The 16087-nt window shown below is 46.1% G+C and overlaps 2 protein-coding genes across 2 annotated transcripts in view; one reads left to right on the top strand and one right to left on the bottom strand.

Annotated features, from left to right (window-relative positions):
* LOC119179454 (AP-5 complex subunit zeta-1) overlaps nucleotides 1-1549 on the top strand; it is a 101847-nt gene extending 100298 nt beyond the window's left edge. Inside the window, exon 19 of the mRNA XM_075869240.1 lies at nucleotides 1391-1549. The gene's annotated coding sequence lies outside the window, so the exon portion shown is untranslated. The remainder of the gene's footprint in view (nucleotides 1-1390) is intronic.
* A 1748-nt stretch (nucleotides 1550-3297) lies between these two features.
* The window catches only part of LOC119183010 (uncharacterized), a 59751-nt gene continuing 46961 nt past the window's right edge, over nucleotides 3298-16087 (bottom strand). The window contains exons 11-12 of the mRNA XM_075870027.1: nucleotides 6824-6847; nucleotides 3298-3401 (exon numbers count right to left, since the gene is read on the bottom strand). Of these exons, the coding sequence (XP_075726142.1) occupies nucleotides 3298-3401; nucleotides 6824-6847 (128 nt within the window). The remainder of the gene's footprint in view (nucleotides 3402-6823; nucleotides 6848-16087) is intronic.

Below are 16087 nucleotides of genomic sequence, written 5' to 3'. Positions count from 1 at the left end.
CGCTGTTTCCCGTTACAGTTACTGCGTAAGAAAGTAACAGTGTTACATTTACAAGTTATTCTAACCTAAATGTACATAGTTGCAGTTACAAGTTACTGAAAAAAGTAACTAGTTACCAGTAACATGTAACTAGTAACTAGTTACTGCCCAAGACTGGTGTGCTTGCTTGGCAAATGAATATATGTGGCATGGTTGCATGCATATCTAAAGATATTTTCAAAGTTTCTTTTTAAGTAGCTGTGCATAGAATAGCACTCGTCAACCACGGGCGACTGTCAACCACTGCATGTTACTTCAGCCTGTTTGAAACATGATGTACACATTTGTACACATTTCCCAAGCGAGCATTTGGCACTCGTTGAAAAGGGCCACGACATGGTCACCCAGCAATTCGTGGTTTTCAGCTAAAACTAGAAGTAGAGGGCCTATTACAACCATACATATGTGAAAAGTGTGCCGCAAAAGAATATTTCAGTGCAAAACAGGCCATAGAAATCATCAGCGGTTAATGATGCCCACCGCCTGCGATTGCCGTTGTGCTATGGTGCTTGTGATGTCACGTGCAGCGAGAAGCAGCGCCATCGTCTCATACCACACTTTCAGCCTTCCGCCACACCTTCAGATTTTTTGCCTGATCGGAATGAACATAACTGATAGCGTATCGCTCAAATATTTTGAGCTTGAGCGTTTGTTATTCACATTCAGAGAACATTACAGTCTCCAGATTAGACCGTTTTCTAACTCGGCACTGATTAAGATTAGTACTAACAAATCGCCATATTGCCACCTTCTATTTCTTGCTATAAAAATTGGGTACCTTAGAAACATGTGCAAGATTTGACACATTTACTGGCAGTGCATCAAAATTCGTGCATAAAGAGTTTAGCTGGTGGTTAGAGCATTACTTTTAAACTTAAATTCTAATTTCTCAAGTCAAAATATTTGTAGCAGCTCTTTGCCTGCTGCGGCAAGTGCTGTCGGACGTAGCATTTTATGGCGACCATACATCTATCTCCCCCCCCCCCCGAGAAACATCTTTTTTATTTATTTTGTTCATTTATTAAGTACCTGCTTTGCCAAGAAGCATTACAGTACGGAGGGTAAATTACATAAAAATTAGCTCATAACAATACATTCTTAAAGCATGAAAAAAAAAACGTCATTTGAATATATATAGACAGTGTCAGGTGGCAGGGTGTTCCAGTCTCGTTATAGTACGAACAAAGAAAGATTAGGGGTAAGCATCACCCTTACAAGGTAGCTCACGTACTTTAAGCTGATGATCTCGTATTTGAGAAACTTAATAGTTTTTTGCTTTCTGTCATACTAAGCATATTTTTCATACAATTGCCAATGACAAGCTGAAATGCTCTATTCTGCTCTTTTACAGGTTTATTAACAAGTTCTTTGCATAGGAGTCCCAGCAAACACACGCATAGTCTAGTATGCTGTGGACATGTGTAAAATACAACGGCTGTTGTGAGTTCCTGCTGTAAGCTATCAAAGTTTCATTTCAGAAAATTTGGTGCTGTTATAGCCTTGTTTCTAACATGAGTACAGTGTCTGTTCCTCTTCAGATCAGCAGTGAAAAATACACCTATACATTTATACCCTGCGACTTTTCGAAGAGTGGCATCCCATTGTGTTTGCTGTCCATTCAATCGATTGTGTAAAAAGCTACAGTAAAAATAATTACGATAATGAATATTCTACATTTTGGTTAAATCACCACCAGTAACAAATAGCTTCGGTGTAGCGTAACATCGCTCGGAAATGTAACCTTCTCCTTTGATCTCAAGATGGTCCAGGTTTGCGATAAAGATAATGAAGTTTCACAGTGCCTAAAGGTGCTGCTGATGAAGGCGTGGGTCTGTCCATCCCTTGTATGTATGTATGTATGTATGTATGTATGTATGTATGTATGTATGTATGTATGTATGTATGTATGTATGTATGTATGTATGTATGTATGTATGTATGTATGTATGTATGTATGTATGTATGTATGTATGTATGTATGTATGTATGTATGTATGTATGTATGTATGTATGTATGTATGTATGTATGTATGTATGTATGTATGTATGTATGTATGTATGTAAGTATGTATGCATGCATGCATGCATGCATGCATGCATGCATGTATGTATGTATGTATGTATGTATGTATGCATGCATGTATGTATGTATGTATGTATGTATGTATGTATGTATGTACCTACGTACGTGACCGCCTATAGTTCCACCTTTGCCAGCTGCTCCCACTACGCTCTATCACCGACCCACCACTTCACCGACCATGAAGCAAATACTGTTGAGAAGTAGCCAATATGAAATGCAAGATGGTCGTGTACTTGTATCCAGATGCAGGTTAAAGAACCATAGATTGTCTCACAGTGACCATTCCTTGTTTGTACGTGACCACCTTTAGTTCCACCACTGAAACTGCCCACTACTTCGTCCTTGCAAACACCCACTATGCCCTATCGCCAATCCATCACCTCATTGACCATTAAGCCGTTATAATGAAGAGGGAACGGAAGCAACATATAGCTACCACTTATGAACTGTGGATTTTCTTGTATAAATATATACAGTATTTGTATATATAACCCTCCAGCGCTTTGCCCCACTCATCATCATTCACTCTGTGGATATGCAGTGATATTTTTTGCTTGATAGCTATATAATATGTGTAGGCACACGGGGTACCAAGGCGTATTTACGACATATTTACATTATGCCCAAGCGTAAGCCAAGACGAAGACGAGTGTGCCTCACACCCAAAATCACAGTCTTCCTTGGTGTTCGTCTTGCTTCTTCAGCGTGGAATATTATATTATTAGGTCAATATGCTGCTTATGACCTTGTTTCAATCATGGCGTTTTCTATGCAATGTTTAAATAAAAGAAAGTAGTGCTCACAAACTGTGTTGTCTGTGCAGTGTTGGAAATGTACTTTCATGCTCATCTATGTAGCTTTTAAACTTAAATCAGGTAAACAAAAATGATATAGCTCACCCATTTCTGACCTCTCCTTTCTTTCTGCATGTGCAAACAGAAAGAGTTCATCGTTAGTATATAAAACAAAGTTCGATTCAATCATAAGCTTAGAACACAAATACAAGAACACTGTAGTGGTGTAATGGCTACGGTGTCTCGCTGCTAAGTTGAGGACGCCAATTGGATTTCTGCATTCGATTGGAGCAAAATGAAGAAGAAAAAAATGTCGACGTACTTATATTTAGGTGCCCATTAAAGTACCCTAGACGGTGATTATTCTTCTATTGCTCTCAACTATGGAATCTCAACTGCGCAATATAATATGACTATGTACCACAACTTGCGCTTCAATGAATTCCATACTTTGAGGAAGTCGAAAACACTGTGAGCATCTTCATCTGAAAGATGTAAAAGAATATTACACAAGTTGTTAAGATTACTGTTTGTTTTTAAGGTGCTTGTAAATAATTTATGTTGTATTTTTTATAGTCATAACCAGTAAGCTAGCATGTTGTGTGCATTTAGTTTTTTCCCAATCACATACTGCCACCTGTAATATTATTACTTCTAGTGGTACAATAAATATTTAAATATTTTCTTAGCCAGCATGCATTTGGTGTACAATGTTGTCAGGCAATGTGCTTGAATGTCAGCTGAATATACGCAGTATGATGGTTGACTGCACATCTGAAGATATTTTAAAATTGCATTAACAAGAATTTCATATTTCTTGTGAGAAGTGCAAGGTGCGATTGCTTCCCGTTGTGACGGCAGTCGCAGAAAGAGGTTGACCTGTACATGCAGGGCACAAAATCCCTTAAAGGGGCCCTGCAACACTTTTTTAGCATGGTCAGAAAACGCTGCCGGTCGGTATTAGACGCTCTTGAGAACTTGCGAGCCAAATGTTATAGCGCCGCACGCGGCCTGAAATTCACAATAAATTATCAAAGCTAAAAATTGCTTTCTCTTTCCTCAACAAATGACAGAATACTCTCAGAAATCACATGTGTTTCTAATCCATATATCAGCCATTGGCTGATTTGGACCTGGTGCGCTCGGTCGTTACTGATACTGCCGCGGGAGGCCTTCATTTGTCCACGAGTGCGTGCGCGATCGCACTGAAAAAGCCGTGTATTTGAAGAAAAAAAAAAGAAGTGCTCAAGGTCACTAGGCGCTCATGACCATTTTTGTTTGTCCCTCCCACCCTCCCTGTTTAGCTTCCAGCGCTTTCGTCGGGACGAGAGAAGAGAGAATGCAATTGCATCATGTGACAAATCTTCGTAACTCCGCTCGTACTGGATGGATTCTTAAACTTTTTGCGACGTTGAATTTGTGAGGCAATAAGCTCTTCAAGTGAGTTAATTCCATGGTTACTCAAAAAAGTGTTTCAGGGCCCCTTTAAGCAGCTTCGCGTGGAATCGTACTCAACTCCAGATGATTGTCACGCACCAAAAGTTTCTTCAGCCGGCTTCAAACATGACTTACACAATGGGGCGCGATTCCCGAGTTTGGCACTCGGCTGATTTCATAGTCCTCTATATTGCTGCCGTGCGATCACCTTGCCCAAGGCTCTACGATCTGAGACAGGCGATTCGATGTACCCCGCTTGAAGGAACTTATGCATACCCCCCTGTAGTGGTGTTGTGGTCAGGGTGCTCCACTGCTCAACCGATGGTAACGGGATGAAATCTTAGCAGTGGCGGCAGCGTAAAGATGGCGGCAAAATGCCAACGGTGTGCGTGCTTAGATTGAAAAAACCCAGAGTGGCCGGAAAATTGCGTAGCCCTTCACTGCGGCGTCTCTCAAAACTATATATAGTTTTGTCGTGTAAAACCCCCAAAATTATTTGAAAGCCATTCTAAAGCATCAATTTTTGTCCGGTCAGAATTAGATATACAGTAGAGTCTTAATAAATGGAAATCTGTTAAACGGAGCTACAGCTTAAAGGGGACAATTGCCTCTGATATGTTTCATTTTGGCCTGCTAATCTGCGCTCACGTTTATCTCTCAGTAAACAAAACTCCTGCCAAATTGAACATACTTTTCTCAGTACCTTTATGTTGCATTTACTGTAGCGGACAGCACATTGCCGAGGGTTTCCAGCCTGAGAGGTCATTATTCATATTTAAGCACAGAACTTGACTGTATTCTGAGTGATAATTTTCAGAACTAACACCAATTAAGGTAACGGCTCAAAAAGGCAAAACTCGACCTACTATCACCTTCTCTATATGTCGCAATAGTTTGCCGACTGCATCGGAAGAACGTTATGTAAATTTGACACATGTACAGAAAGTTCATCAAGATTCAGGTCTAAAAAGTTTAATCAAAGCTGCTGCTCTAAGCAGTGCTTCTCAAGTCTAATATTTTCTGTTGAAATATTTGTAGTAGCTTCTTGCCTCTTGCAGTGTTGCAGGAAGCATCATCCGATTACGTATTTTTCGTGGACCACGCGTTTCAATAATAAAGATACAATTGGGTTTATAGTCTTGTCAGCTTAGTGTACGTTTTTTTAGTGCACCATTCTTTAGCTGTACTCACCTTTTTTGTAAACGCAGTCGCATCCATTGTGACTGTTGCATCTAGCTTGCAGCAGTACTTTATGAGGACTTTTATAATTGCACTCATCCACACACGCTTTGTAGCTGCATTCTGTAATTCGCAGACAGAAACACGTTGAAGCGCAGGTTTACCATTGGGCATTGCTGAGCAGCGTAATAATTTACGAGTAGCGCATGAATTCGTGCTTGTTGGTACACAGTCATAGCAAAAAACTGAGAGAAAAAAAAACAGGGAATTGACAATAGAGGACAGCACTCCGTCCCGTCTCTTCCCAGAGTTATTCAATCATACGAGTTGCGAAACTCCCCATAGGCTCGCTCCATGTTTCGAAATCAGAACACGTCATTGTCACCGCCCCCCCCAGCCACCTGTTGATCTGCTCGCCCACTGTTAAACGCATTATTTGTATTTAGTATTGTTGATCCCAGGTGGCGTGACAGTCGGCTACCTTCCGAAAAATCGAGCCGACTGCGTGTTTGTATTTCGGAACGCCGTTTCGCAACTGGTATGAATGGTCTCTTCCTAGTCATTCTCGTGGCATTTTTTACGATTAGTAATTTACGAGTTCTCATAAAAACAGGATCAGAGGTGGCTGTAATGTTGTTTGCTCGTAATTTTTTGTATTGTCCATATTTGTTACACAAAAAGACACGAAACTTATGTGTCAACGATAATTTGCAGGTAGTTTATTCTAAAAGCGTGTGTATTGTGGGAATGTGCGGGAAACCTTTTAGTCGTAGTATTGTTTTTTATGTTATGTTGAAAACTTTATCGTATGAATATTTGATGATGATCTCAGCTACAGGTAAAAGTAAAAATAAATTCAATATCACTGTACAGTAGACACGCCTGAATTCTAAAAGGCTAAAGGGGACGGCTATAGTAGTCACTTCGGTATGCGGATTTATTGCCTTTTATTACAAGATTAAAGAAAAATGAATATTCACTAACTTGTTTGAATCCCCCTGAATAACCGTAGTTTTTGGCTGGAAATCTCTGAATTACACAGCCTTGCAGTGAAAAGTGCAAAGTTTCATAGCGCTTAAAGGTACTGCCATTAACTTTTTTGCTCCAAAGGCTATATATTATCTGAATATGCTGGTAATGACATTGTTTCATTCACGACTTTTTTCTGTGCAACGTTTACACAAATAAAAGTCGTGCTTCTAAACTGTATCGTCTGCGCAACATTGGAAATCTAGCAGCATGTTAATGTGTCCAGCTTGAATACAAAAAAGGCGAAAGTAATATAGCTCACCCATTTCAGTTCTCTTCATGCTTTCTGCTTGCACAAAGAGAAAGAGTTTATCATCAGCATTTGAAACAAAAATTTTGATTCAGTAATGAGCATATTAGGTAAATGCTGAAACACCTGCCATGGTAGTTAAATCACAAAGGTGTATCGGTGGTAAGCTTGCGGATGCAGATTCAATTTCCGGTCATTTGTTCAGTTGGAGCTCAGTGAAAAAATGCCCACGTACTAGGATTTATGCACATCTTGAATAACGCCAAAATGGTCAGGAATAATCCATTGTCCTCAAATATGGAATGCCTCACGATCCTGTCAGGGTTCTGGCACGTGAAACCATTTAATTTGAAACATTCGAAACACTGGAAGTGGTGTGAAGAAGATTAATAATTGAAAACTATAGACATGAAGGTACTGAGCAGTCAGTTAATAATAACCGACCGCTGCAAAAAATGTTTTCCCGGCCGTATAATTAATAGAGTATATCTGAGTATTCAAAAACAATTGAATACATCTGGACAGTCCCACTGTGGTCCTATGAATTGAACGTTTTATCAGCTAAAAGCTGGAAATTGCTATGGTTAAATGTCAGAAACCATGTTAAGGTTGCACATTACATCATAGACATAGACAGTTTGCTTTTATTGTTTACACACTCGCACTTAATGCCAAAAGTGTTTATTGCTGGCAATTTTCTGGATGTTTACTATGCTGTTTACGATGTAAAGACATCAGACCTTTTCTCAGGGGAAAACCAAATAGGTTGATTCTTTTGGTAATATCGGTGTTAGAAACAACGTTATAATAATTTTTTTCGGAGTCACGCACACGTCACAAAATTGTACGTTTTCGTGATTTTCTTGCCGTTGAGACATAAGTGCAAGATTTTTCTTTATTACATGAGAAATGACACTTTTTTAATGAATAGTTGTCCCTGCAATAAACATATTGTTAAGGCGTTTATTAGGCGGCACACAGCGAGCATGCACAATAGCGACAATAACGGCCAAGCACGGGCTCTCAGCGCGAGCGGCATCCTTTTTGGGTAGACCCACTAGAAGGCACCTGAGAGTTCGACCAATTTCAGTGTTTGGAAGCTTCTCTACAATTACCCCGGGGTCGAAGAGGGGCCGCCTGGGGACCTAACAGCTTGTCACTATGAGCGGGTCATAGTAAGCCTTCGGGCGCTCCACGTTGACTATGTCGCGCCCGCGACGGCGCATGTCCGAAGTTGGTTCAATTGGTTCGATCAGATAGTAGACCGGAGATGTGCGCTCGATGACACGGTAGGGGCCTTCGTATTTCGGGAGTAGTTTGGAAGAAAGGCAAGCTACAGAGGTCGGGATTGAGAGCCATACAAGGGAACCAGGAAGGAACGTGGGCTCAGAAGTGGCGGAGCCATCATGAATACTCTTCTGCCGCTCTTGCTAATGCACCGTATAAGTCTTGGAAAGCTCTCGACACTCTTCAGCAAGCCTGGCTGTCTCAGAAATAGGTGTACACTCAGATGGATCTGGCGTGTACGGGAGTATCGTGTCAATATAGCATGACGGGTGCCTTCCGTACAGCCAGAAGAAAGGTGAAAACCTGGTTGTACTCTGAGGGGCGGTGTTGTAGGCGTATGTGACGAAGGGCAGTATAGTATCCCGATTCGTGTGGTTGGCGGCAACGTTCATCGAAAGCATGTCGTCGAGGGTGCGGTTACAGCGTTCGGCGAGGCCATTCGTCTGGGGGTGGTAAGCAGTAGTTTAGCGGTGGACAGAATGGCACTCCGTGAGAATGACTTCGACTACCTCTGACAAGAAGACATGGCCTCGATCGCTGAGAAGCTCTTGGGGTGGTCCGTGGCGCAGTATGAATTGATGCAGCAGGAAGGACGCAACATCGCATGCAGTAGCTGCAAGGAGAGCAGTGGTTTCGGCGTATCGCGTTAAATGGTCTACGGCAACGATGGCCCAGTGGTTATCAGCTGACATAAGAGGAAGTGGTCCATACAAATCAGTACCTACGCGCCCAAACGGACGGTCAGAGCAAGGTAACGGTTGTAGACCGGCGTGTGACATGTGTGCTGACGGTTTGCGGCGTTGGCAAGTGAGGCAAAAGCAAACGAACTGCTGCACGTAGTGGTACATCCCGCGCCAGAAGCAGCGTTGATGAATGCAGTGGTAAGTTTTCGATACCCCAGAGTGCGCGCATTGCGTATCAGAATGAAAATATTCAAATATATCAGACTGTGGACTGTGGGGTATCACGAGTAACCACTGCCGGCCATCGGCATTGTAATTGCTTCGGTGTAGGAGGCGTCACGGTTGGCGAAATGGTGAGCTCGACGACGCAAGGCACGCATGGATGGTGTTGCGGATGGATCAGAGAGCAAGTCAATAAGCGGGGCGATCCAATTATCATTTCGCTGTCCATTAGAGAGGATGTCAACATCGATGGTAGAAACAGCAATTGAGGTTACTGAGCAGAGCAAATCACCTTCAGGCAGAGGGGAGTGCGCAACGGGCGTCCTCTGCCTGCAGGGCAACGGACGCCCGTTGCGGTACAGCACGCGGATGTCGTAATCTTGTATGTGAAGAGCCCAACGGGCGAGACGGCCTGAGGTACCCTTCAATGATGAAAGCCAGCGTAGTACATGATGGTCGGTGACGACATCGAATGGCGACCATACAAATAAAGTCGAAACTTTGTAAGGGCCCAGATGATCGCCAGGCACTCTTTCTCCATGACGGTGTAGTTGGTCTCGGCTCTCGTGAGCGTACGGCTTGCACATGCTACGACATATTCAGGGAATCCGGGTTTGCGCTGCGCCAGGACAGCGTCGAGGCCTACACCACTGGCGTCTGTGTGCACCTCCGTTGGGGCCGTGGGGTCGTAGTGGCGTAGAATGGGAGGAGACGTCAACAAATGGCGGAGCTTCGCGAACGCGTCGTCGCACTCAGACGACCACGAATTGAGGGGCCCGTTACTTCCAAGGAGCTTCGTCAGCTAGCGGTGATATGATCGTGGAAAAGTTTCGTAAGAAGCGTCGGAAGTATGAGCACAGGCCCACGAAAGTACGCAGTTCTTTGACGGACGCAGGTTTGGGGAATTCGGCAATGGCCCGAAGCTTGGCTGGGTCAGGAAGAATGCCATCTTTGGACACGACGTACCCCAGGATGGTGAGTTGCCGTGCTGCAAAGTGGCACTTCTTCAGATTTAGTTGCAAGCCAGCACTGCTCACACGTGCGAAAATTTCTTTCAGACGTTGGAGATGCGTGGAGAAATTTGGAGCGAACACAACAACGCCATCGAGGTAACACAAGCACGTGTGCCATTTCAAGTTGCGCAGAACGGTGTCCATCGTGCGCTCAAAGGTCGCAGGTGCATTACATAGACCAAACGGCATGACGTTGAATTCGTACAAGCCGTCGGGGTTGATGAACGCAGTCATCGGTCGAGCGTCGTCAGCCATGGGTACTTGCCAGTACCCCGAGCGCAGATCGAGAGAAGAAAAAAATTCGGCTCCGTGAAGGCTGTCAACTGTGTCATCGATGCGCGGCAGTGGGTAAACATCCTTGTGAGTGACCTTATTGAGCCGTCTGTAGTCCACACAGAACCGCACAGAACCATCTTTCTTCTCAACAAGAACAACAGGAGACGCCCATGGACTGTCCGAGGGCCGAATAACGTCGCGTCGGAGCATATCATCAACCTGCTCGTTAATTTCCCGACGTTCAGCAGGCGACACGCGGGAGGGACGTTGCCGTATTGCTGGATGGGCACCAGTGTTGATACGAAACGTAACAGCAGACGCGCGACCGAGAGAACTTCGCCTGACATCGAAAGAAGAACGATATTCTCGCAGCAGGTCCATAAGCTGGGAACGCTGTACCGACGTAAGGTTGCCATCAATGTAGGGGCCAAATACATCAGGAGATGATAAATCAGAAGTGAAAACAGCACTGATGGTACGCGAATCGGGACAACGCGAGTCATCAGGTACGTCCAGGTGTCACAGAACGAGCGCTCAAAAAGGGCGCGCCGCCAAATTCTCGCGACGAACCGCCGGAGTGACGCCGCGAGATCAACGAAAAAGAAAGAAAAAGAAAACAAACATCTAAAGGCTCCCCGGGCACGCGAGCCTCTTCTCTCGGAAGCGTGGCTTCGCCGACGAACCTCCTCACCCCACAACGGCGGCCGAGCAAGCACTGGATTTTTCTAGAAGGAAAGGGGCGTGGTCATACCGAGTTGAGTCATCCGCCGCGGAGGGCATTCCAACCGTCTCGCCCTCTCCCCAGCCTTCGCTGCGTATCGCGCCGACGAAATGACGAGAACCTTCTGGAATCTCGCGCGGAAGATATTCAATCGAGCAGCCCAGACGAGAGAGCAGGAGAAGACGGAAGTTAGCGCCAGAGTGCGTAGGGATTCCGCCGTGTAGTCGGCGAAGGTTTTGTCCGTAGGGACAAACCAGGAGAAGACGGAAGTTAGCGCCAGAGCGCGTAGGGATTCCGCTGTGTAGTCGGCGAAGGTTTTGTCTGTAGGGACAAAGCAGGAGAATACGTGAGGTTTCCTGGAAAAGAAACTTCAGAGGAGAAGACGGAAGTTAGCGCCAGAGCGCGTAGGGTATCCCGCCGTGTAGTCGGCGAAGATTTTGTTCGTAGCGACAACGCAGGAGAAGAAGAAGAGGATTTCCACCTGAGGGGTGAAGGCTCGAGCTACAGGCATGAGCGTGTGTCTATGTCTACGCTATCGAGCGAAGACGCGTGGCAACAGCTGCGTGTGTGAAGCCGACGTGTTTCCGGCGAAGAAGTTTGAAGCTGGGAGAGAGGCCAACTGAAGACGCGAGGTTTCCTGGAAGAGAAACTTCAAGGGGCAGCGGAACGACAACAACGCGGGACTTTGAGTGAGTGATTCTCGGAAGAGTATCATCCAGACTTTTGTTCCAAGAACTTTGAACTGAATAGGTTTCCTATCTCTTTAGTCTTTAAGTGTCTTGGTTGTTCGATGCATGCGACTGCATTGTAGTGCGTATTGTTGTCTGTGTCCGTTGTTTCGAGTGTGGCTGATTTTACTGTGTAGTACGTTGTTTGATTGGTGACATATTGTCCTCATCTATTCTGGAGTGTTCATTCTTGTGTATGGTTTTCGATCTGCCATTATTGAGAATATAATTGTGTCTTGTTTATCAACTCTCGGCTCTGACTTGTTCTTTGGGCCACAGCCGGCGTCCGCTGGCGCGCCAAAAAAGACCACTTCTAAATTGTCCCCGCTTTCGTGGTGCGGTTCGGGGGGCCGATCCTTCGGCCCTTGGAATTAGCCCGGCGATCGCCTCCCTAATTAACGGGACCTGTGTGACAATTAATCTGGCGTCCGCGACACAGCACCTTTTGGTGCACAGTGTGTCCAAAGTAGTGAGAAAGAGCCTCGAGTTGTTGATAGCGCTATCGGAGCGATTTTGTGTGTTGCTCAGTGTTCTCGATTAACGAATGCAGGGGAGTGTTCCGATAGACTGATTTAGGCAGATACTTTTTGCACGCAGCAAGACTTTATTTGCGAGACACAATGGATCTCGAAAAGTTAGTAGCTCTTGGTGAGAAGATGGGTCTTTCCGGCGCCGAACTACGGAAGTGGGTAAGCCAGAAGGAGAAAGAGGCGGTGGAGAGAGAGAGGTTGGCAGCTGAGAGAGCCAAGGAAGAAAAAGCAGCGGAGTTGGAGAGAGAAAAGCTGGCAGCTGAAAGGGGGAAAGAAGAAAGAGAGGCAAAGGAACGACAGCTGAAAGAAGAAAGAGAGCAGCAGTTGAAGTTGGAGCTGGAGAGAGAAAAGCTGGCCGCTGAGAGGGCGAGAGAAGAAAGAGAGGCAAAGGAGTGACAGTTGAAAGAAGAAAGAGAGGAAAGGGAACGGCAGCGGTAGCACGAGATGGAACTCGAGCGGCTCCGGTTGCAACAGCGAAGTGAAACTCCCGTCCAAGCTAGAGTTGAAAGGAGCGAACGGGAAGATCATGGCTTCCGCTTGAACCCAAGCAAGCTGCTTGTAGCGTTTGATGAAAGGAAGGACGACCTTGACGCGTACCTTCACCGATTTGAGACGATTGCAAGGAGCCAGAATTGGCCGGAACATCAATGGGCAACTTCTTTGAGTACTTGCTTGAGTGGTGAAGCGCTCAGTGTGTACGGTAGGCTGACGCCGACCGATGCAGCCAACTATGCAAAGGTGAAAGCTGCTTTGCTGAAGCGATTTAGATTTACTGTAGAAGGATTCCGGGACAGATTTCGGACAGGAAAGCCAGCTGATGGGGAGACGGCTACGCAGTATGCCGCCCGACTTAGCCACTATTTCGACAGATGGATTGAACTTTCAGGGACAGTGCAGGAGTACGATGAACTTAGAGAGCTCCTAATTAGAGAACAATTTCCTACTAGTTGCCACCCAAGCCTGTCGCTGTACTTGAAAGAGAGGAAGACTGAGTCGCTTGAAGGAATGCTTGAATTGGCTGATCAATTCTTGGAAGCGCAAGGTGGAACTAATTTGGCCAAGGTCAAGAGGGAGTGTCCCGAAGATTCGAAGAAATCGGCTCCCGAAGAAAAGAAGCGTGCACTGGAGAGCATTCCGCGATGTTTTCTGTGTAACCGAGTGGGTCATCGCGCGAAAAACTGTCAAACGAGCTTTACGAGCCCTACGGCATTAAAATGTTTCAAGTGTGGTCAGACTGGGCACAAAGCAGACGCATGTCGAAACGGAGCGAGTCAAACTCACCAGGTATCCTGTGTGCAAGCGGCACGAAAATCCGGTAATAATGCCGTCACCGATGGATTTGTAGAATTGAAAAATGGGGAGAAAATTCCTATTGTGGGTGCTGTAATGACAAAACAGCCAACCGGTGTCACGAAGGGAATGCCAACGCTGCCTGGAAAAGTTGCGGGCAAGAAGGTTACGGTGTTAAGAGATACCAGCAGCTCCACTGTTATCGTGCGGAGAAATTTGGTACGGGGAAGTGAGTTGACAGGCAGAACGAAACCGGTTTGCCTAATTGACCGTACGGTTCGGATGCTTCCCGAAGCAAAGATTGAGGTTGAAACCCCGTACTTCAGCGGGAAGGTTACGGCTATATGCATGATGACCCCCCTGTACGACCTCGTCATCGGAAACATCGACGGGGCGCGAGGGCCGAATGATCCAGAATGTTTGGGAGAAGACCCGAAGATAGAGCCCTCGCCAACCCAGCGACCGCGAGATACAGTGGAGGAGCATCCCGTGACGGATCTCACTAGAGCCCAAGGTGAAGCCGCGGCGCAAGAGACAGCGAATGAGAAGACGATCGTGTTGAATGAGTTCACGTGCTGGGCAGCTGGACGTACGTCGGCATGACCCCAACCGACCGACAGTGTAATGGTGACGGAGTTGGCCAGCCAAGCCCAATGCCGTGACATGAACGAGCTGGTAAATAAACAGACAGGACCCGTTGAACGTCATGACCCGTTAGCAGTGTCGGAAGTGACAATGATGGCTGAGACGACGCCTAAGATATCGTCGTTGGAAAGGGCTCGCCGAAAAAGAACGTGGAAACACGAGAAGAGATCGAGCCATCCCCGCAAGAAAGGGTGCAAGCGCCGCTCGGAATGCACCGGATAGGTGTCGAGGTCGAATCAGAATGAGTTTGGCAGTGCTGAGTGCTATATGTTGTGTTAATGTTGTGTTATCCTGTGTCACAAGTGTCGAAGTGTTTGTGCTGTGATGTATAGTGTTGTATAATTGTTGTAAAGACAGAACCTTGTACGTTTGTATTGTTTGGAATGTGTGATGAAGCGTTGTACTCATGTACCTGCGGTTATATTTCAGTGTGTGAGATTGAATTGTAATGTCCAATCGTATTGAGTGATATATTGTGAATGTGACCTGTCATGAGCGACGGAATATGTTACAGTCTTTGAGAGTGTGGGGACTGTTCGCGCTCGTTTGTGTGGTTTTGAATATTATGAGATAACATTCTTAAAGTGGGGGGCAGTGTCATGGAACGAGCGCTCACAAAGAGCGCGCCGCCAAATTCTCGCGACGAACCACCGGAGTGACGCCGCGAGGTCAACGAAAAAGAAAGAAAAAGAAAACAAACATCTAAAGGCTCCCCGGCCGCGCGAGCCTCTCCTCTCGGAAGCGTGGCTTCGCCGACGAACCTCCTCACCCCACAACGGCGGCCGAGCAAGCACTGGATTTTTCTAGAAGGAAAGGGGCGTGGTCATACCGAGTTGAGTCATCCGCCGCGGAGGGCATTCCAACCGTCTCGTCCTCTCCCCAGCCTTTGCTGCGTATCGCGCCGACGAAATGACGAGAACCTTCTGGAATCTCGCGCGGAAGGTATTTAATCGAGCAGCCGAGACAAGAAAGCAGGAGAAGACGGAAGTTAGCGCCAGAGCGCGTAGGGATTCCGCCGTGTTTCGGCGAAGGTTTTGTCCGTAGGGACAAAGCAGGAGAAGACGTGAGGTTTCCTGGAAGAGAAACTTCAGAGGAGAAGACGGAAGTTAGCGCCAGAGCGCGTAGGGTATCCCGCCGTGTAGTCGGCGAAGATTTTGTCTGTAGCGACAACGCAGGAGAAGAAGAAGAGGGTTTCCACCTGGGGGGTGAAGGCTCGAGCTACAGACAAGAGCGTGTGTCTACCGCTGTCGAGCGAAGACGCGTGGCAACAGCTGCGTGTGTGAAGCCGACGTGTTTCCGGCGAAGAAGTTTGAAGCTGGGAGAGAGGCCAACTGAAGACGCGAGGTTTCCTGGAAGAGAAACTTCAAGGCGCAGCGGAACGACAACAACGCGGGACTTTTAGTGAGTGATTCTCGGAAGAGTATCATCCAGACTTTTGTTCCAAGAACTTTGGACTGAATAGGTTTCCTATCTCTTTAGTCTTTAAGTGTCTTGGTTGTTCGATGCATGCGAATGCATTGTAGTGCGTATTGTTGTCTGTGTCCGTTGTTTCGAGTGTGGCTGATTGTACTGTGTAGTACGTTGTTTGATTGGTGACATATTGTCTTCATCTATTCTGGAGTGTGCATTATTGTGCATGGTTTTCGATCTGCCATTATTGAGAATATAATTGTGTCTTGTTTATCAACTCTCGGCTATGACTTGTTCTTTGGGCCACAGCCGGCGTCCGCTGGCGCGCCAAAAAGGACCACTTCTAAATTGTCCACGCTTTCGTGGTGCGGTTCGGGGGGCCGATCCTTCGGCCCTTGGAATTAGCCTGGCGATCGCCTCCATAATTAACGGGACCTGGGTGACACCATGACTTGTGCGCTATCCACTGGT

This window comes from Rhipicephalus microplus, chromosome 7 (genome assembly GCF_043290135.1).
Source record: "Rhipicephalus microplus isolate Deutch F79 chromosome 7, USDA_Rmic, whole genome shotgun sequence".
Lineage (NCBI taxonomy): Eukaryota > Metazoa > Arthropoda > Arachnida > Ixodida > Ixodidae > Rhipicephalus > Rhipicephalus microplus.
This window is presented reverse-complemented; position numbering and strand designations above follow the sequence as displayed.